Raw genomic sequence first — 20,912 nt, 5'->3', positions numbered from 1 at the left:
CAACAAAGCATAAGGGAAGACTGAAGGATAAACTACTTTGATTAGGCACTGATTTTTTAAATGTTGACTTGGAATGCTGCTAGATAAGAGAAGGGATTTCTTTTAATTGTGAAACACATCTTACATCAGGCTGCCCTGTGTGGCCCAAAGCATCTGTCAGCCCATTGCATTGGAACTTTCTTTCTGTGTATTCTGAGTTATATCACCTGTGCAACTCCTTGGTGTTGACCATAGATGCCAGGCTGACAAAGTGTTTCTTGGATAGATAAAGAAATTTGGAAGTCCCTGAAGCATTGTATCATCTGCAGTCACTGGTGTGATTTCTTCCCCTACCAGGTAGATGAGACTTGTCAGAACTGTATTGAACTCAGTGGGGTTTTGTGTGAAGGTTAGGTCTCCGGGAGAAATATTTATAAATGGGATATCTGGGTATCCAGTCTTAACAACAGAAAGTGATTCTTTTTTTTCTGTCTGCCTCTTTAGGTGTCCAAAAGGTGACGTCAGTAGTGAAGGATATGTCTTGGAGGTAGAATGCTGCTCCTCTTTTAACCACCTTTCAGAGAAAAAGGAGATACCTGATTTTATTAAAAAAGTAAGTAAAAAAAAGAAAGAGGGGGCAAACCCCAAAACACAGTATGCTTTTATTTGCACTATAATTACTGTTTCTAGTCCTGTCAGTTTGACAGTAGGGATACGTATACACTTTGTCCAGCTGAAACACTGTACTAGAATTTGGTGGTTTATAATTTTAAGTAGCTGAAGGGCAGTTATACTTATTGAGAGAAATAAGTTTGATCATGTTATTATGAGAAAATTATTTGTAGTGTCACAGGAGAGTGACCTATCTATCATATATGGATGGTATCAACTAAGTTACCAGTGTAGAAGATGGTCCTATAATGTGCAATGTTTTATGTTGAAACAATATATATAATTTCCATTTTAGTGTCAAAATAGCCTGTTAGATAGTACTTTACATAAAAGGCCTATTACCTCCCGGAAACTCCCAGATTATTTAAGTTTTGGTTCAGTATTACATGATGAGCAGTTAGAGATGGTACTGGTAACCTAAATCCTTTTGTCATCCAGAATAGTGTTGCTTTCAATTAGCTATTATATATACTGGTGAATTTGAAGAGAACACTGCAATTCTTTATTTGATGCCTTCTTTTTAAAATTATTTTTGACACTATAATATTCTGCCAGATTGGAAATTAGCAGGTTATGTCCATTTTAATGAAGACAGATTCATTGTGGATGTTTCAAATTTTGCAGCATCTGTTGTGTCCTGTTGCCCTTTATATAAACTAGCATTGAGAACTATATTTACTTAGCCATGGAGTGTAAGAATAGTAAGCAGGTATACTGCTCTACTTTTATTTCATCTTGCAGTGATAATAGTTAAAATTTTGTAGAGTAAATTTCTTGATGGGGACTCAGCTTGACAGACTACACTCATTCGATCTTTCCTTTTTACTATGAATTGTAAAAACTAGATTAAAAATAATGCAGCTGTAACTATCTGATCACCATTGTCAAACTTAAAGATATATAGATTTTGGTATCAGAACAAACTGAAGTTTTCTGAACACTTAATAACATTCGAAAGTTTGAGTCTGAATTTTGCTTCAGGTTTAACTGCATTACTGCACTACGATTCTGATGTTATCTTGGATTATTTCGATATATTTACACTTAGGCAAAACTTGGGTAGTTGGTGTGTGTCAGTTTCAACACGTTTGATTTTATTCTTCAGTTCTTCAAGTCAGAGAAGAGAAATATAGGCGGAACTGTCACAACTGGTAGCAAAATTGTGCGTCATTGCGACAGAAGATTTCTTTTCATATGTGACTTCAGAAAGAGTATGGCTAACATGAAAACAAAATGACAATCCAGGAGTCGTCTTATTTCCATAAATATCCAGTTCTGAGACTCTTTAGAGTTCTTTTCTAGACACGGAAATGCTTCTGTTGGTAGAAGCCATTTGATTACGGGGTTATGAAGATGCCTTTTGAAAGACAATAATTTAAATTTTAATAGCTAGAATGTATATTTACCTTTTCTCTGTAGGCTGAGTATGTCGCTCATCCTCAGATGTTATTTGATGTAGAGATATTTGAAGTTCTTTGAAGCTGTTGCTGTCAAGTGTGTGCTATGTCACTGTCTGTATCTGATTAAACACAATTGTTTAACAATTGTGAAATTCTAAACACTTTTATGTAAATCAAACTCAGGAAACAGGACTTGTTTGGGAGTAGGAGTTAATTGTCCTATTAACTAATTTGTCTGAGCAACAAAAATGTCCATTGCTTTTAAGGGCATATAAACCAGATGTTTACAAACAAAATAAATGAAAAATAAAGAATGTTCTTCAAAGAAAGCAGTAACAAAAAGCTGTTAGAGAGGGCAGTTGCTTGCTTTCAGAAAAGAACAACCCTGTAATTCTTCTCAAACTGTGGAATACAATTGAAGTTAATACAATGTTTTAACTGAATAGGCAAATCCTTGATCACAGAGCTTTTCGTAACAGAGACTTCTAGCACAGGTTTACCATCTTACTGCATTGCAAATTACTGTATTAAAAAAACCCCAAACCAGATAGAATAGCTATATTTTCAAAACAAAATGAGAAGTCAAAATTTTCTCTATGAGCTTGTCGCAAAAAATTCCTATACCCTGAGAAAATTAATTTTGTTAATTTTATTATGCACTGCTGAGCAAGTATTGTTTACCTGGAGTTTGAACAAGGATGCAATTTTAATAACTTTTCTTAACTGACTTTTTGTTGCATTGAAAATTCATATTGAATATTAACTGCTTCCTTCTGCAAACACAACAAAAATTTGTAATGGCATACAGTGTAGGTATTATATGCTTTTTTTTTTCTATATATGCTTTTTTTCCCCTATAACTCCATATAATTGTTATAATTTGGTAGAAACAAGGACATTATTTCACCTGGAGAATGCTTTTTGCTGACTGAAACGAAGTGCCTCAGTACAATGTTGACTACAAGACATTTAAGAAATGCCAAAGAAGACTCTCTGGTCAAACCTGTGTTCTGTTGTTGAGATCCTTCTGCACTGCTGGACTCTGTCCCAATTCTCCACTCTCTTTGCTGGTCTTGAAACCACCACTGTGGTTTCTGGCTATGGCAAGACTGGGGACACAATGTCACATAAAATACACTCCTCCTGTACCTTAGAATGGTGTTGACATCACCACACTCTGTTTGTTTGTTGATATCCACTTGGATCTGTGCAGCTTAACCTGTCCTAAAGAGCTAAAATAGTCCCATGGTGTCTTTGACACATAATTTGTGGACAATGAAAGAAGTAACTGTTATGTATATACTATATTGCTGAATTGATATTAGCACTCCTGTGCTAACTCCTGTTTAGCTCTCAGGCAAAACAGAGATTAAAGATTTGCTCATCTGCTTTTTAATGAGCAAAGCTAACTTCTGAAATTCTGATCACTGTGGCTCAGATCATTCTGAAGCAGTTGAAAGTCAGAGATGTTACTTCTAAGATACCATGTTTTGTAATACTTTGACTTGTATCTCATGTCAGATAGGGAGCCTTTAATTACTTCCTTAGTTGCTTTTTATTTCTGTGTATCCTGTTATCGTTTTTTTCATCTGAGAGTGTTCTTCTGAATCTATGGAGACAAGTAAGGGAAGCAGAAGCTAGGCTGACATCACAAGAAAAGGGTTATTTTGAATACACAATCAAATATGAATGCCAAATATGTTTCTCATGACCTTTGTCTTCTGTTCCAATCTGAGTTACATGCTCTAGAAGAACTGTAACAGGCAGAAGGTTTTACTGCTACACTCATCTCTTTGTGGTATAGGTGAAAGGGAATGGAGGATTGTTTCTGTACCATGTTTCCCCAGTTTTGACTTTTTAAAATTTAGGAAGGGCATCTTTGGGTCCTTGGTTGCCTGCTTAATAATGAGAGGAAATTCATTTATGGTAACTTTTTTTCATTGTGATGCCATTGCAGGGTTCATATTTCTTTTCCCTATGGACTCATTATCCTTCTCTGGGGAAGTATGATAAGCACAGAAAAGCATGGTTTAAAAATGCTTTAGCTTAACTGAAATCCAAATGCAGGCATCTTCCTTTTGTGTTTTTGGCCAGACAAGGACCCCTCCCCACTGGTGTGTCCTTACTTGACTCAAAAATTCGTCTGATTTCTCCCAACAAACCTAAGGCAGTACTGATCAATAATTTGGTTTACATTTTCAGAAGTGGACCAGTTCCACTTGGAACATGACTGCCATCTTGAAACACCTTAGTGATGTTTCTTGTGCGATGAAATCTGCCAGATGAGGCAGTGTGTGTCAGATCTGCTCATTGCTGTTCCCTCTGCTCACGTCTTGGCCAAGTTCAGTGAGTACAAATGCCAGTAATGTGTCGCTCCCTTAAGTGGTCCTCAGAACAGCTTCTGTAGTCCAAATCACCTTGCAAATAATCTCACTGCTGCTGATGGAGTGACTTTGCCAATAAGTTTGTTGACACTTATTGTTTAATAATAGCGTTGCTGGGCCAAGGAAGTGATGGTACCTCTCAGGCTTAAGCGAGTGGGACCCCAGGGAGGAATAGCTCAGGAAACTTGGTCTTCATGGCTGGAAGAGTTTCATCAGACAGACTGGAGACTTCCCAGAGGAAGCATATGTACACCAGTCCTGTTGTTTCTCTTCCCTGACAGTCTGTCATTATACTTTTTTTTTACTTTTAGCAAAGATTTTATGGACAAATAGGGCCTTGAGGGGAAGCCCTATGAGGAGCAGCTGAGGTCAACTTGGACCGTTCAGCCNCTATTCACTTAAATATTTCCAAGCAGCAAGTGTATTTCAAAGTAAGTGCTTCTTAAAGGAGTTAAAATAAACGGGACATTTTAGAGCAGTTGTAGTAAGAACTATATTTTTATGGCTATAATCTGCATCTCAGATAACTCTTACTCCTTTCAAAGAGGTTAGAAGCAGGTCCTCAAAAAACTTCACACAATCAGAGCCCAGGGAGCTGTTAAGGGAGAGGAGAGGAATCCTTACACCTGTATATAAACCTCACCAATATAGGTTGAAACGAATTTATTTTTACAGGTAGCCAGTGGGTTTAAAATGAAAATACAATCTTTCTCATTCTTTCAGAGTAATTAAAATAGTAAGTTTTCATGTGTGTTTCAGCAAGTATTTACAGTAGTGCTAGAGTTGATCAGTCTGTAAGGAACAGACTTTGTCGAAAGAGTGGGCACAGAAATAGCACAGTGCATACTTAATTTCTGGGATTTGATACCTTAACTTTGAGTGATAATATTTCAAAGTCTCTGGTAGGGGAGCATGGCTTCCTCAGCCAGGCTGGAAGAGAACTGTGATGGTTTATCCCAGTAAGGGAAATAGCAGAGATGTTTGTTCCTCACATTTGTAGAGTTTTGCAGTTGACACCCCAAAAGGGGATCGGTTGTCTAGAAAGGGCTTGGTTCCTTGCTGCCTGTTCCTGGTAATCCACTTCTGGTTTGTAATGATACAACAGCTGAAGCACTGGAGAATTGTGTTTGCTCCATTTAATGTTGTGTGGACTTCCCATTGCAATATCGAGTGGCAGTTCTGATGGTTTATTGATCGCTTGGGCATTAGAGAGTCCTAGTTCGTATTATTTCTATCTGGAACATGGCTAGATAACATCAGGGCTACAATTCCAGTTGGTCATATTCAGATTTAAAAAAAAAAAAGTAGGTATAGTAGTAAGTACTCTAGCAGGGAGACTTTCTAAAGTTTATTTTTATGTCCTTGAATTTACTGAATTCATCTGTGATGAAAAATCTGCACAATGGTTGTCTGCAGTACACATGTTGCCCCTCACAGAATGATTTTTTATTTTCTTGATAAAGTTGTTCCGACTGCTTAAGTTAATTCGTGTGCCTGTTACACAGAGGAGCAGGGGTAGAATACTTCTAGTCCCTCAGTAATGACTTCTGTAAGTCCTATGTTTGGATAATGTTTGGAGAGTTTTCATGGACACCAGTGATTTGTTAGAATTTTTTTCCAGAATTGTGGGACCACAGGTTATAAGAAAAAACTAGAAAAGAGGGGAAAAACTAATGGGAAAAGGACTTCAGTATAACCAAACAATGCAGAGTCAGGTACCACCTGTCCCACATGTAAGTGAGATGAGAGAAATGAAGTGAGAGTGTAGCTTGTGTGAAAGGGGGAGGATCAAATACAAAATACAACGTCATGTGATACTTCAGAAAATGTCTGCAGTATTGCCTAGGAAACACACTGCCAGTTTGCAGTCAGCAGCCTACACATCTCATGGCTCCAGGGAACTGTTAATGTCTCGGGAAAGCCCCTGGGACCATCTGTAGCTGAAGTGTGTTTTACGTATCACACAATCTCAGTCCCCAGAACAGGGCTTTTGCACAGACTTGCTTTTACAGGCATGGCAAGTCTGCAAAACCCTTGTTTTGTTGTTTTGCTGCTTCCTCAACATTCTCAGTTCAAACTTTTGTACCTTTCTTCCTGTCCTGTAGGTACCCAGTGTATCAGACGATTAGTTCTGGTCACGATTAGTTCTTTACTTCAAACTAGCTCTTTTGATTCTCCGTATGGGGTGTTAGATAACTACTTTGTTACTCTTCCCAAGAATTACAGGCTAGCCTTTGTTTTTGTGCATTCTTCTGTGTGTTCTCCTAAAGAACTGAGGAAACATATGATTCCTTAGTTATCCTTTATTGATCAGATGTATTCTTTCATGAGAGGTGAAAAGTGCACTCAGTAGCACTTCTTTGCAGTCCGTGCCTACAGACTTTCTCAAGAACGTTCAGTATAACTTCCAAACTTTCCCTTGGCGTATTTTGACCGATACCATGTCTCCACAGTGCTGCTTTGTTCAGCAATGTATACAGCAAATGCCATACGCTTTGAATTATTTTAGGAGTTAGTGTCTTCTGAAAGAGGAGGGATTTCTAACACTGCTTTAAATGTCTCAACAACAAAGCATAAGGGAAGACTGAAGGATAAACTACTTTGATTAGGCACTGATTTTTTAAATGTTGACTTGGAATGCTGCTAGATAAGAGAAGGGATTTCTTTTAATTGTGAAACACATCTTACATCAGGCTGCCCTGTGTGGCCCAAAGCATCTGTCAGCCCATTGCATTGGAACTTTCTTTCTGTGTATTCTGAGTTATATCACCTGTGCAACTCCTTGGTGTTGACCATAGATGCCAGGCTGACAAAGTGTTTCTTGGATAGATAAAGAAATTTGGAAGTCCCTGAAGCATTGTATCATCTGCAGTCACTGGTGTGATTTCTTCCCCTACCAGGTAGATGAGACTTGTCAGAACTGTATTGAACTCAGTGGGGTTTTGTGTGAAGGTTAGGTCTCCGGGAGAAATATTTATAAATGGGATATCTGGGTATCCAGTCTTAACAACAGAAAGTGATTCTTTTTTTTCTGTCTGCCTCTTTAGGTGTCCAAAAGGTGACGTCAGTAGTGAAGGATATGTCTTGGAGGTAGAATGCTGCTCCTCTTTTAACCACCTTTCAGAGAAAAAGGAGATACCTGATTTTATTAAAAAAGTAAGTAAAAAAAAGAAAGAGGGGGCAAACCCCAAAACACAGTATGCTTTTATTTGCACTATAATTACTGTTTCTAGTCCTGTCAGTTTGACAGTAGGGATACGTATACACTTTGTCCAGCTGAAACACTGTACTAGAATTTGGTGGTTTATAATTTTAAGTAGCTGAAGGGCAGTTATACTTATTGAGAGAAATAAGTTTGATCATGTTATTATGAGAAAATTATTTGTAGTGTCACAGGAGAGTGACCTATCTATCATATATGGATGGTATCAACTAAGTTACCAGTGTAGAAGATGGTCCTATAATGTGCAATGTTTTATGTTGAAACAATATATATAATTTCCATTTTAGTGTCAAAATAGCCTGTTAGATAGTACTTTACATAAAAGGCCTATTACCTCCCGGAAACTCCCAGATTATTTAAGTTTTGGTTCAGTATTACATGATGAGCAGTTAGAGATGGTACTGGTAACCTAAATCCTTTTGTCATCCAGAATAGTGTTGCTTTCAATTAGCTATTATATATACTGGTGAATTTGAAGAGAACACTGCAATTCTTTATTTGATGCCTTCTTTTTAAAATTATTTTTGACACTATAATATTCTGCCAGATTGGAAATTAGCAGGTTATGTCCATTTTAATGAAGACAGATTCATTGTGGATGTTTCAAATTTTGCAGCATCTGTTGTGTCCTGTTGCCCTTTATATAAACTAGCATTGAGAACTATATTTACTTAGCCATGGAGTGTAAGAATAGTAAGCAGGTATACTGCTCTACTTTTATTTCATCTTGCAGTGATAATAGTTAAAATTTTGTAGAGTAAATTTCTTGATGGGGACTCAGCTTGACAGACTACACTCATTCGATCTTTCCTTTTTACTATGAATTGTAAAAACTAGATTAAAAATAATGCAGCTGTAACTATCTGATCACCATTGTCAAACTTAAAGATATATAGATTTTGGTATCAGAACAAACTGAAGTTTTCTGAACACTTAATAACATTCGAAAGTTTGAGTCTGAATTTTGCTTCAGGTTTAACTGCATTACTGCACTACGATTCTGATGTTATCTTGGATTATTTCGATATATTTACACTTAGGCAAAACTTGGGTAGTTGGTGTGTGTCAGTTTCAACACGTTTGATTTTATTCTTCAGTTCTTCAAGTCAGAGAAGAGAAATATAGGCGGAACTGTCACAACTGGTAGCAAAATTGTGCGTCATTGCGACAGAAGATTTCTTTTCATATGTGACTTCAGAAAGAGTATGGCTAACATGAAAACAAAATGACAATCCAGGAGTCGTCTTATTTCCATAAATATCCAGTTCTGAGACTCTTTAGAGTTCTTTTCTAGACACGGAAATGCTTCTGTTGGTAGAAGCCATTTGATTACGGGGTTATGAAGATGCCTTTTGAAAGACAATAATTTAAATTTTAATAGCTAGAATGTATATTTACCTTTTCTCTGTAGGCTGAGTATGTCGCTCATCCTCAGATGTTATTTGATGTAGAGATATTTGAAGTTCTTTGAAGCTGTTGCTGTCAAGTGTGTGCTATGTCACTGTCTGTATCTGATTAAACACAATTGTTTAACAATTGTGAAATTCTAAACACTTTTATGTAAATCAAACTCAGGAAACAGGACTTGTTTGGGTGTAGGAGTTAATTGTCCTATTAACTAATTTGTCTGAGCAACAAAAATGTCCATTGCTTTTAAGGGCATATAAACCAGATGTTTACAAACAAAATAAATGAAAAATAAAGAATGTTCTTCAAAGAAAGCAGTAACAAAAAGCTGTTAGAGAGGGCAGTTGCTTGCTTTCAGAAAAGAACAACCCTGTAATTCTTCTCAAACTGTGGAATACAATTGAAGTTAATACAATGTTTTAACTGAATAGGCAAATCCTTGATCACAGAGCTTTTCGTAACAGAGACTTCTAGCACAGGTTTACCATCTTACTGCATTGCAAATTACTGTATTAAAAAAACCCCAAACCAGATAGAATAGCTATATTTTCAAAACAAAATGAGAAGTCAAAATTTTCTCTATGAGCTTGTCGCAAAAAATTCCTATACCCTGAGAAAATTAATTTTGTTAATTTTATTATGCACTGCTGAGCAAGTATTGTTTACCTGGAGTTTGAACAAGGATGCAATTTTAATAACTTTTCTTAACTGACTTTTTGTTGCATTGAAAATTCATATTGAATATTAACTGCTTCCTTCTGCAAACACAACAAAAATTTGTAATGGCATACAGTGTAGGTATTATATGCTTTTTTTTTTCTATATATGCTTTTTTTCCCCTATAACTCCATATAATTGTTATAATTTGGTAGAAACAAGGACATTATTTCACCTGGAGAATGCTTTTTGCTGACTGAAACGAAGTGCCTCAGTACAATGTTGACTACAAGACATTTAAGAAATGCCAAAGAAGACTCTCTGGTCAAACCTGTGTTCTGTTGTTGAGATCCTTCTGCACTGCTGGACTCTGTCCCAATTCTCCACTCTCTTTGCTGGTCTTGAAACCACCACTGTGGTTTCTGGCTATGGCAAGACTGGGGACACAATGTCACATAAAATACACTCCTCCTGTACCTTAGAATGGTGTTGACATCACCACACTCTGTTTGTTTGTTGATATCCACTTGGATCTGTGCAGCTTAACCTGTCCTAAAGAGCTAAAATAGTCCCATGGTGTCTTTGACACATAATTTGTGGACAATGAAAGAAGTAACTGTTATGTATATACTATATTGCTGAATTGATATTAGCACTCCTGTGCTAACTCCTGTTTAGCTCTCAGGCAAAACAGAGATTAAAGATTTGCTCATCTGCTTTTTAATGAGCAAAGCTAACTTCTGAAATTCTGATCACTGTGGCTCAGATCATTCTGAAGCAGTTGAAAGTCAGAGATGTTACTTCTAAGATACCATGTTTTGTAATACTTTGACTTGTATCTCATGTCAGATAGGGAGCCTTTAATTACTTCCTTAGTTGCTTTTTATTTCTGTGTATCCTGTTATCGTTTTTTTCATCTGAGAGTGTTCTTCTGAATCTATGGAGACAAGTAAGGGAAGCAGAAGCTAGGCTGACATCACAAGAAAAGGGTTATTTTGAATACACAATCAAATATGAATGCCAAATATGTTTCTCATGACCTTTGTCTTCTGTTCCAATCTGAGTTACATGCTCTAGAAGAACTGTAACAGGCAGAAGGTTTTACTGCTACACTCATCTCTTTGTGGTATAGGTGAAAGGGAATGGAGGATTGTTTCTGTACCATGTTTCCCCAGTTTTGACTTTTTAAAATTTAGGAAGGGCATCTTTGGGTCCTTGGTTGCCTGCTTAATAATGAGAGGAAATTCATTTATGGTAACTTTTTTTCATTGTGATGCCATTGCAGGGTTCATATTTCTTTTCCCTATGGACTCATTATCCTTCTCTGGGGAAGTATGATAAGCACAGAAAAGCATGGTTTAAAAATGCTTTAGCTTAACTGAAATCCAAATGCAGGCATCTTCCTTTTGTGTTTTTGGCCAGACAAGGACCCCTCCCCACTGGTGTGTCCTTACTTGACTCAAAAATTCGTCTGATTTCTCCCAACAAACCTAAGGCAGTACTGATCAATAATTTGGTTTACATTTTCAGAAGTGGACCAGTTCCACTTGGAACATGACTGCCATCTTGAAACACCTTAGTGATGTTTCTTGTGCGATGAAATCTGCCAGATGAGGCAGTGTGTGTCAGATCTGCTCATTGCTGTTCCCTCTGCTCACGTCTTGGCCAAGTTCAGTGAGTACAAATGCCAGTAATGTGTCGCTCCCTTAAGTGGTCCTCAGAACAGCTTCTGTAGTCCAAATCACCTTGCAAATAATCTCACTGCTGCTGATGGAGTGACTTTGCCAATAAGTTTGTTGACACTTATTGTTTAATAATAGCATTGCTGGGCCAAGGAAGTGATGGTACCTCTCAGGCTTAAGCGAGTGGGACCCCAGGGAGGAATAGCTCAGGAAACTTGGTCTTCATGGCTGGAAGAGTTTCATCAGACAGACTGGAGACTTCCCAGAGGAAGCATATGTACACCAGTCCTGTTGTTTCTCTTCCCTGACAGTCTGTCATTATACTTTTTTTTTACTTTTAGCAAAGATTTTATGGACAAATAGGGCCTTGAGGGGAAGCCCTATGAGGAGCAGCTGAGGTCAACTTGGACCGTTCAGCCTGGAGGAGACTGAGGAGAGACCTCATTGCAGTTACAACTTCCTCGTGAGAGGAAGAGGAGGGGCAGACATTGATCTCTTCTCTCTAGTGACCCAAGGAAATGGCCTGAAGTTGTGTCAGGGAAGATTTAGGTTGGACATCAGAAAAAAGTTCTTCACGCAGAGGTTGGGCACTGGAACAGGCTCCCCAGGGAAGTTGTCATGGCACCAAGCCTGAGAGTTCAAGAAGCATTTGGATGATACTCTCAGGCACATGGTGTGACTCTTGGGGATGGTCCTATGCAGGGCCAGGTGTTGGTCTTTATGATCCTTGTGGGTCCCTTCCAAATCGGTATGTTCTGTGAATATGCAAACAAAACACATTGCAAGGATGCTGCCACCTGTGTACTTGTTCTAGAGTTGGCATCTGAAAGTGTGACCACCAGTTCTCTCTGGTACAGAGGCAAGTTGTGTGGAGAATTGGACAATTTTGAAAGAAAGGCTGTACAATACTAACACTTGTAAGAAGAACTCAGATCCTGCATTCCTGAAAAGATCTTCTGTATTTGAGCCCTCTTGACAGTTTTATGGAAAAGAAAACGTTATCAGGAATAAAACTGGAACGAAGTATTATTATGTTTCAAGTGTTACTTTATGCAGTGGAAGTTGGTATGCATTACTAAACTGTAGTTGAACTTTGTGTGCTCCTGAAAGGCGAGACATTTCTTGGAGGGGTTTGATCCTCCTGCTTGTTATCTACCCTCTCTCCTTTGGAGGGAGCCTGAGGCTGGAGACTGGCTGAATGGTTGGGTAAGGAACTGCTACACCCCCCAAACAATCACAGTTCAGTCTCACTGCATGTTTCTCCATATTGGTGTTTTTATCAAAATACTGAGATCCTTCTTTTCCTGCTGTCTTGATTTTTCCCTTCCATTCACGTGTAGCTTTTTGGAGTTTTCGGGATAACTGCTTGGTTCATGCACATAATTTTCTGCAATCATCTGTGTTGTGATTCTAATTGGTAAAGGATTTTTGTATTACTGTTGCTCTTAAATGACAGTTTAACTCTCAGGCTTCTCTTAAGTTAGATAGAAGGATGGTTGAAGTATTTAGGAGGATTTCTGTTTCTCTTCTAAAATAATAGCTAAATGCCTATATGAATTTTCAAGAACTTTTTAAATCTTTTCCATAGATGTTTCTAGTCAAGGGAGTGATTCACTTACTTTCTAGACATTTACTCACATAAGAATGAACATTTGTTTTGTATGATGAGAACAGGGGACTTCACATACCCACATATTGTGTGAAAGCAATATTGAATGATTTTGAGCTCTCAGCCTCTGAGTTTTAAAACTCTTTAGCATCTAATTATGATGATAAATGTATCAGTGTCTCCATAATAATATGCATATATATATAATTATTTGTGTTTGTCACAGTATGACAAGCAAATGAGAAGACAAAAATCTGTAATTTTCTAGAAAATAATCTGAAAATTACTAGTATTACAATTTTTTTTTTTTACTTTCACTTACAATAGCTAAGAAAAATATTGGGGTTTATGTAGCTGTTCCAGTATTTCTCACTTTCTTGTCTCTTTCTGTTTGTCATTACTTATTCTTCGTCTCTTAGTCTTTGCATTGAGATTTCTTTTTTAGAAGGAACAAAGAGATGCAGCATATGTGTTCTGAAGAGCACTAGTCTGTTGGTGCATTTCTTGACTCAGTTGCTGCACTCTTACAAGGATCTCTTCTGAGAAGTCTCCAATTGCTCTGTTGGTGCCAGGGTTCCTTAGGTGGTTATGGTAATCCTAAGCATTATTCTTTACTTGAGATATGTTTTAGCTGGCCCGTATGGAAGTTTCTTGCAGGGTACACACTCAGAGCAGGTGGCAGTAAAAGATAGAAGAGGGGAAAAATTGCATCTTTAATATTGCTCAGAGGTTTGTTCTTCCAATTAACAAGCAGTTCAGATTTACTTCTGTGGCTAGAAAATTACCCCTCTAGAGTCCTGTTTATTACCTAGGATTACTTACCTAGATGTGATCTCAATCTCTTCTAAAATCATTTCCATCCTTAAAATAAACCCAAAAAATCCCACCCCAAAACCTTTACTCTCCAGGGTATTTGCAAAAGAACAATACAACGTTTATTTCTGTAGTGCATTGTAATGAAAACCATTGCTAAGCACTTAGCTGACTGCTTTGTTTTCTGCAAGTTTTCAGTGCAAACAGACCCTATTCTATTTTTTAAGTATTTGGATGTTTGTAGGTATGGTCATGAAGCAGAAGTTGAAACTCGACATCAATGGCTCAGCTGTTTGTAATCTGCTGTGATAATATTTATTAAAGTGCATTCTGTTAACATTTTTTAAGTGTATATATAACAAGAGATGTTAAAAAATAGCATATACTGTATTTTAAACAACCTGGTGTGAAGGGAAACATCTGTTCCTAGTTAAGCTTCTTTCAACTTGTGTTCTTTTGACTAAGCCCTGTAAAAGTGGTGTTGATATATATCTTCCATGGACATTGCAAAACTATTTTCAGGACTCTCCCAGGAGCCTGGTTGTGCTTTTATAATCCTTTGCCCCCAGCAGCTTCCAGAGTCATCCCCTTGTCCAAGATAAAAATAGATATTATAAAGTATGTCGTTGATGTTTTTAATGATCCTACTTCTGTCTGGTGGGAAAAAAAACTTTTAAAATAACAGTAAAATAATATTTTATACTGTGCTAAAATAAAATATGGGCAAATTGTTCAAATTGTAATTTTGGCTACGAGTAACAGATGGCTTGATGAAACAATGTGATTTTAAAGAAACATTTGAACATAGATCTTTGGTTGATCTAAAAAGAAAAGAAAGTGTTGCCTGCAAATTAAATGTAAAGCCTATAGGCTTGAGATGGAATTCCTACTTTTTAAAATATTCCGGTTGTCCTGAACCTTTTTATTTGTTTGTTTTCATTGCCTAGGACAGAGATGGACTAAACCACTGTCCCAGTTTTGAATTGCATTGTTGCTAGTTGCTACAATGGTTATTAGATACAATACTCAACTCTACATCTCTGTGAATCTTTATTTTCCCCTGGCTTTTATTCACCCATTATCGTAGGAGTTTTTTGCAAAAGATTCCTGGACAGGACGTGATCTGCATTTTGAAAATGCCAGTTCTCTAGAGCAAGAGCTTGGGACAAGAGTTTCCACAGACTTTTTTCAAACAATGTAAATCAAGTATTTGGGTTGAGTGAGCGTAGCTGCCTGCTCTTTAGCAGTTTATCCCAAGGCTAAAACAAGTTTTAGGGAATAAGTCTTAAATTATGTATATAATTTCAGAACTTTCTTTCAGAGTTTATGGCAAGGGTGAGAGGATGCAAGTATGTTAAGTGGCTTTCGGGCAGGTACCACACTCACCAAACCTTTGTAGCCTGTGGCCAGCAATGTTCACCCTTTGCCTTCAGTGAAGAAACAGATGCTAAAATGAGATAACTTGAGAAGAATCATCACACCCAGGACCACAGAGGATGAGACTGGTTTCAAGACCTGTCATCTAATGAAATATGCTAAAAGGAGCAGGTGTACTTGCACCATGCTGCACTACGTGTTTAGTGTGGTTGTATTGTTCTCAGGAGTAAAAATAATGCAAGCTGAAGAGGAATTCCAAATTGTTAATCTCATGTCTGCCTTGGCTTGAGTAGCAGGAGACCTATAGCTTGCTGTAATTTAATATCTCCTGCAGCACTGCCTTAAGATCCCATCTTCTGTTTTAATCAGTGCAGGAGTAAGTTGCAGTAGCTTCTTGCTTCAGTACATTTCTCCCTGTGCTGTTTGTAGCTTTCAGTTCACTTTTGCAGAGGCTACTACAAATGGGCATGTTGTAAAACTGCAAAGCTTGCTTCCTTGCCCTGTTCAGTGCCTTATTCTGCTCTACCACAAATGGAATGAGAGCTCAGAATGGCAAATTAACGGTTCTGTTGGATTTCCAAAGATGGAAAGATTAGGTTTTACCGTTTGGGTTTGTTTCTGGGCTCTATCCTCTTCTGTTGGATCTGTCCGTTTCATTCTGGTAGTCTTATCTAAAGTTCCCAGATGTTAAAATTCTGGTCAAGGTTTTCATATATAAACACTGCCAACAACACTGCTTAAAGGACTGTTCTGTGATTTGGGATTATAGTAACATTTTCCAATGCATCTCTCCAGTATTTTATCCCTGATGGTCTATTTTGGTGTAATTGACAGTGAAAATATTTGGTAATTTGAAAGCCTGAATGCAGACTGGGATTTTACTTTCTAAAAGCTGCATTTATATTTTCCTATATGTATATGAACCTGAACTATCTGTCTCAAAATCAGAATTTCCAGTGTAAACTGGGAAAGGTTAAAAATGCATGGAAAGTACAGGCTTAAATGACAGAACATCCTGGTCAGAAAGGTTGTTTGGTTTGGAAATCTGCAAGTAGTGACACAGTCTCAGAGTAATAGGATGATTGGCAATTGATGCTTTGCTCTTTGGTTAGTGGAATTTTTTTTTTTTAACGTAGTATTAGGGATACAAAAATGCCAAAGTTTCAAAAGTTTTGATTCATATAGAAAGAAGTAAATCCCTCCTTCAGAGCATTAGCCAAGCTTAGTTGATTTTAAAATAAGCGATAAACTCCTGATGACTGTTGCTGTCTTCTAAGGAAAGAGCATGTGCGACGTGTGGAAAATATCAGGGGCAAACTAGAAGCCTGTCTTAATTTTAAACATCTGTTTCCAGAAATGAACAGACTACGAGGGGGATGTGCAGTATTTCTGATGAAATGTGTACTACTAAATATTAATGAAGGAGGACACAGTGGGAAGCCTGTAGTCTTGAGCATACTTTTCCAGTCCGTGGCATGCAGTACATAGCATTCTCCTCAAACCACAAGTTCATGTTCTTTGCATGAAGATCCTGGTGCTGTTGTTAAAGGAGATCTGCTTGAATCCTAAAAAGAAGGTAGAAAAATACACTCATCTGGTTTCTGATGCACATTATGAGTTCTAATGCTTTCATCCTTGTTCTTTTTGAAACAACAACTAAATAAACAGAAAAGCATTTCTTTTATTGACTAAGTTCATGCTTGGTTTAAATAGATAGCTCTGGGCTAAATTAACCGGCTATTGTTTCCAAGGCCATATGTTTGGCCACCAGTTGGACTAAGTAGCAGTCTTTCCCGAAGTTCACAGCAGAGCTGACTGCATCTGACCACCAAAAATCAGTTCATTGCTCCTTGAAAATGTTGTATTCTCTCTGAGTGCATATTTGCTATATATGCTCCTCATAAATTATTTCTGGGTTACTGTTTATATTAGCAGCAGTCCCCTTTACTGGGTTGTTACTAAATTCCTTCAATATCTAGTTATATCATGAACCATATAGCAAACCTGTTAATGAAATGTTCAGTCCTAGTGCCTAGGTTTTAAAGGTGGTTTGTTTTAAAATAATGAGAAAGTGTAAGCCTTGAGACCATTTAGGACTGCTGTAAACTAGAGTGCCTTGATGACATTAGTGAAACTGCTTTTCTTCTGGATTCACCCCAAATAAGAGTTAATCCTGGCATAAAAGAGTTAAGGGAAATTCCTAACACTTATTAAATAATTTGTTTGAAATTCTTATCGGAGACAGGTCCTCATTATTAAATTTCTGTGTGTTACTTTGCATTTTTATTGATGTGGCTGGAGTACTATCTTGAGCTTGATGGAAGTGTTTGATTTTCATTGTGCCATCCCACAGGGATGCGATCAGGATCTCCCTGTAAGCAATTGCCAAAACTGACAAAAGGTGTATGATTCTGTTCAGCATGGTATCTCTATCCTTGATTTTCCATATTTATAAGAGTACCATCATGCTTGCTAGCAATAGGAGATTATTATGGTGCTGAAAGTGCAACAAGAAACACAGAATCACAAACAATATGTGGGCTGTACAATGGACTTGCCAAGTGTCTTTATTCAAAACAGATTTGAAAAGAAAACCTGTATGTGGCTGTTCAAAATGAGCTTCTGAATGTGGGTTTCACATGGCTGTGAGATCTGTAGACTAAAAACAAGTAGTTTCCAGAAAAGAGGATTTCATCATTCAGCCATACTTATTGCCAGGTGTGGTTTTGCAGACCTTTAATTTGGAGTGTCAGCCATTTTCTAATTAGGTAGGGAGTCTTCAAGAGAACCAAAATAATTTTAAAAGGTGAGATATAAATTTGCTACATCCACGTAATGTTTAGTGACACTGCGTTATGCTGGTGATGGGTCCTTTTCTTTCCAAATGCAGTGTAAAAATAGCAGTCAGGCAGTTCTGAAATAAACAATAACATTTCACAAATGTTAAGAATGTTAACACAAGTGCTTCAGCTAAAATTCAATTAAGGTAGTGACATCGGGGTTGGACACGGTGCTTGTTCCTATTCCTGCTAAAGTTCGTGGGAGATTTGATATTTATGTCACAGACAGCAAAGGCTAAATCTGTCATTTCTTCCCCTCAGGGAAAATGCCAGGTTTCTAATCAAGCAAATTATAGGGATGACATTAAATTCTTTAACTGCCTTGGCCCTCTGTACATGTGAAATTTCACCCCTTCTTTACGCAGATTCTATTTTTAAACTGACGTTAATCCAATTTGTTTCAACCGGGTTACAAATGAATTTGGATGTACCCACTTGGGTGTTTATCCAGATTGAAATAAATAAGTTAAGTTCTGCTTCTGTGGTTGAACAAAAGCATCTTTTGTGATGGAGATCTGGTCTTGTATTTGTGGTTAATGTAATCCAAGCAGCGCTTTATGAGGCAATAAAAATGTTTCTGTTCCTATCTGGGGAAAGAAGCAAAGATTATTTTTTTATTTTCAATTTTGTTGGAACTCCCCTTTTCACAATTTCCAAAGATGTAAAGGGCAAGTATGTAGTATATTTAAAGTACAAAAAATGTCAGTAAAACATTTGAAATTAGTATGGATGACTTCATGTAAGGGCATTTTTAATCTAGCTTCTTATCTGATATGAAAAGTGGTAGAGATGCAGTTGTCTTTATGTTTTTTCCTCGCATTTAGTCATACAATGCAGTAAGACACAGGCCTTTCTTAGTAGTCTTTGTTAGTGCTCTAAACCGGCACATAAAGACAGGTAATTGTGTTGTTTATCTAATCTGGAACATATCCTGGGTGATCCTATCCGAGTAGCATCATGTTCTTCCCATTCAATGCAGCTTTACCCCTGCTTTCTCCCATGCATTGCCCTCTTGCCGATTCCTAACACTGCATCTGCTGACATAATTTCCCAAAAGGCTGGAAGAGACATATCTGTCTGTGTGTACCAGCACAGAATGCCTCAAAGAGTTCAAAAACCACAGGTACCTGCTAGGAACAGTCCTTCTGTCCTGCATAGCTGGCCATAGCTGGGCACAACCTCTCCAGTTACTGAGGTTTGGGTTCGTTTTGGTTTGGGTTTGGTTTTTTTTTTATAATTCAAATATTCAATATTCGAAATACAGGAAACAGGAAACATGAATTTGTACTGGGTGGCATAATTCAGTTTGGATGTGACGACAACTAAAATTTCATACTATTTAAGCTCTCAACAGGGTACTGAAAAAATGAATTGTCTTTGTAGTTTGAAAATGTTCAGGCTCAGGCTTTATACTTTCTAGTGAGAACTAGCCTCTTCATGGTTTTGTAGAAAGTTGAAGGGAGAGACTGTGTCTGCTGATACATCACTCTGCTGTTCTGCAGCATGCATCACACTGTTGATGTAGCTTTTCCTGATAAATTGGCTTTATTGAAAATAATGAGGTGCTTGGTTCCACCATATGTAATTGGGAAAATTTGAAATACATGTTTAAACAAGATTCTGTGTTCTGTATACTGTCTATTAACTTGTTGGGAAAGGGCTACAGACTTTTTCCAGTTTTTCTGCTAAACTATTAGGGTAATACAGCTTAGACTACAATTCAGCTCTTAGTTCCTCCCATTTCCATTCTCAGAACAAGAGCCTCAGAAGAAACACCTCAGCATCAGGTATTCCTTAGAACAAACACATTTTTTTTGAGTAAGCCAAGACTGTAAAGCATTGCTACAATATCTGTGAAAGCTGTTCTCATCCAAACCACAGCGTGGGAGTCTGGTATAGATTGACAAGCAGTCTTTATTGACCAGGACCAGTAAAATTACTATGTATATACTATCCCCAAACACTTTAACAGTTGCATACTGGTTAAATTTCTTTAATTAGCTGCCCTGCAACCTACTAAACAAATGTAGTGTTGTGTCTGTAGATGAGTGATAAGAGATGAAATGAATTTGTAACTCTATCATTGACTATATAAAAAAGTATTAATCAAGTTACAATGGAGAGTCTGGGCCATTAAGCATATTATGAATGCATCTGTTATTGACATTCACTTAAACCTTCCTGAGCAAGTTATATGCTAACTTTCTTTGTAGACAGATACTCATTTGATCAGGACACTGCCAGTGGTGTTTTTATTGTCCTCTTAGAGGTTATTGTCCTCTTTAGCAATGAGCTTTAGTTAAGTCAGCGTCCCATGTTTTCCAGGCTAAACACCTGTGAAGACCATTGCCTTGTTTCCTGGAGACCTCTGTTTCAAGTTCCTGTGATCATGAAATCAAGAGTTAATTTAACATGGAAAATATAATAGTAGTTTGAAAGAGGAAGTTCTTGTTGTTGATCAGGTAACACATTACCAGGAAGTAAATGATTCATTAAAAAAAAAAAATCTGGATAGAAGAGATGCAAACATGAGCTTCCTCTTAAATTAAAAAGAAAAAAAAAAGTTTTACAAAATTCTTCCTCTTTACTTTCTATTGAAAAACCCCCTCACTGACCTGTTTCTCCTAGGTTGATACTACATTGAGCGTAGAAGAATGATCAAAACACTTTAACTCTCTTGAATTACATGGTGTGCAGAGAAAATGAAATAATTTCTCCATTCTCGAGGCATTTATTTTTGAAACATATATGTGTATTTAGACTTTGCATTACACGAAGAGTATACATTACATGGAAACCTTTTAATTTCAGTGATTGATTTTGATAAATGAAGCAGTAGACACTCATATGTTTTCACAGAAGTCTGTCT

The 20,912-nt window shown here is 37.3% G+C and overlaps 1 protein-coding gene across 1 annotated transcript in view; it reads left to right on the top strand.

Annotated features, from left to right (window-relative positions):
• Window positions 1–20,912, top strand: part of RFTN1 (raftlin, lipid raft linker 1) — a 102,893-nt gene that overhangs the window by 50,336 nt on the left and 31,645 nt on the right. The window contains exon 4 of the mRNA XM_017835495.1: window positions 484–592. Coding sequence (XP_017690984.1) covers window positions 484–592 — 109 coding nt within the window. The remainder of the gene's footprint in view (window positions 1–483; window positions 593–20,912) is intronic.

Source organism: Lepidothrix coronata, unplaced genomic scaffold, assembly GCF_001604755.1.
Source record: "Lepidothrix coronata isolate B3197 unplaced genomic scaffold, Lepidothrix_coronata-1.0 Scaffold258, whole genome shotgun sequence".
Lineage (NCBI taxonomy): Eukaryota > Metazoa > Chordata > Aves > Passeriformes > Pipridae > Lepidothrix > Lepidothrix coronata.
This window is presented reverse-complemented; position numbering and strand designations above follow the sequence as displayed.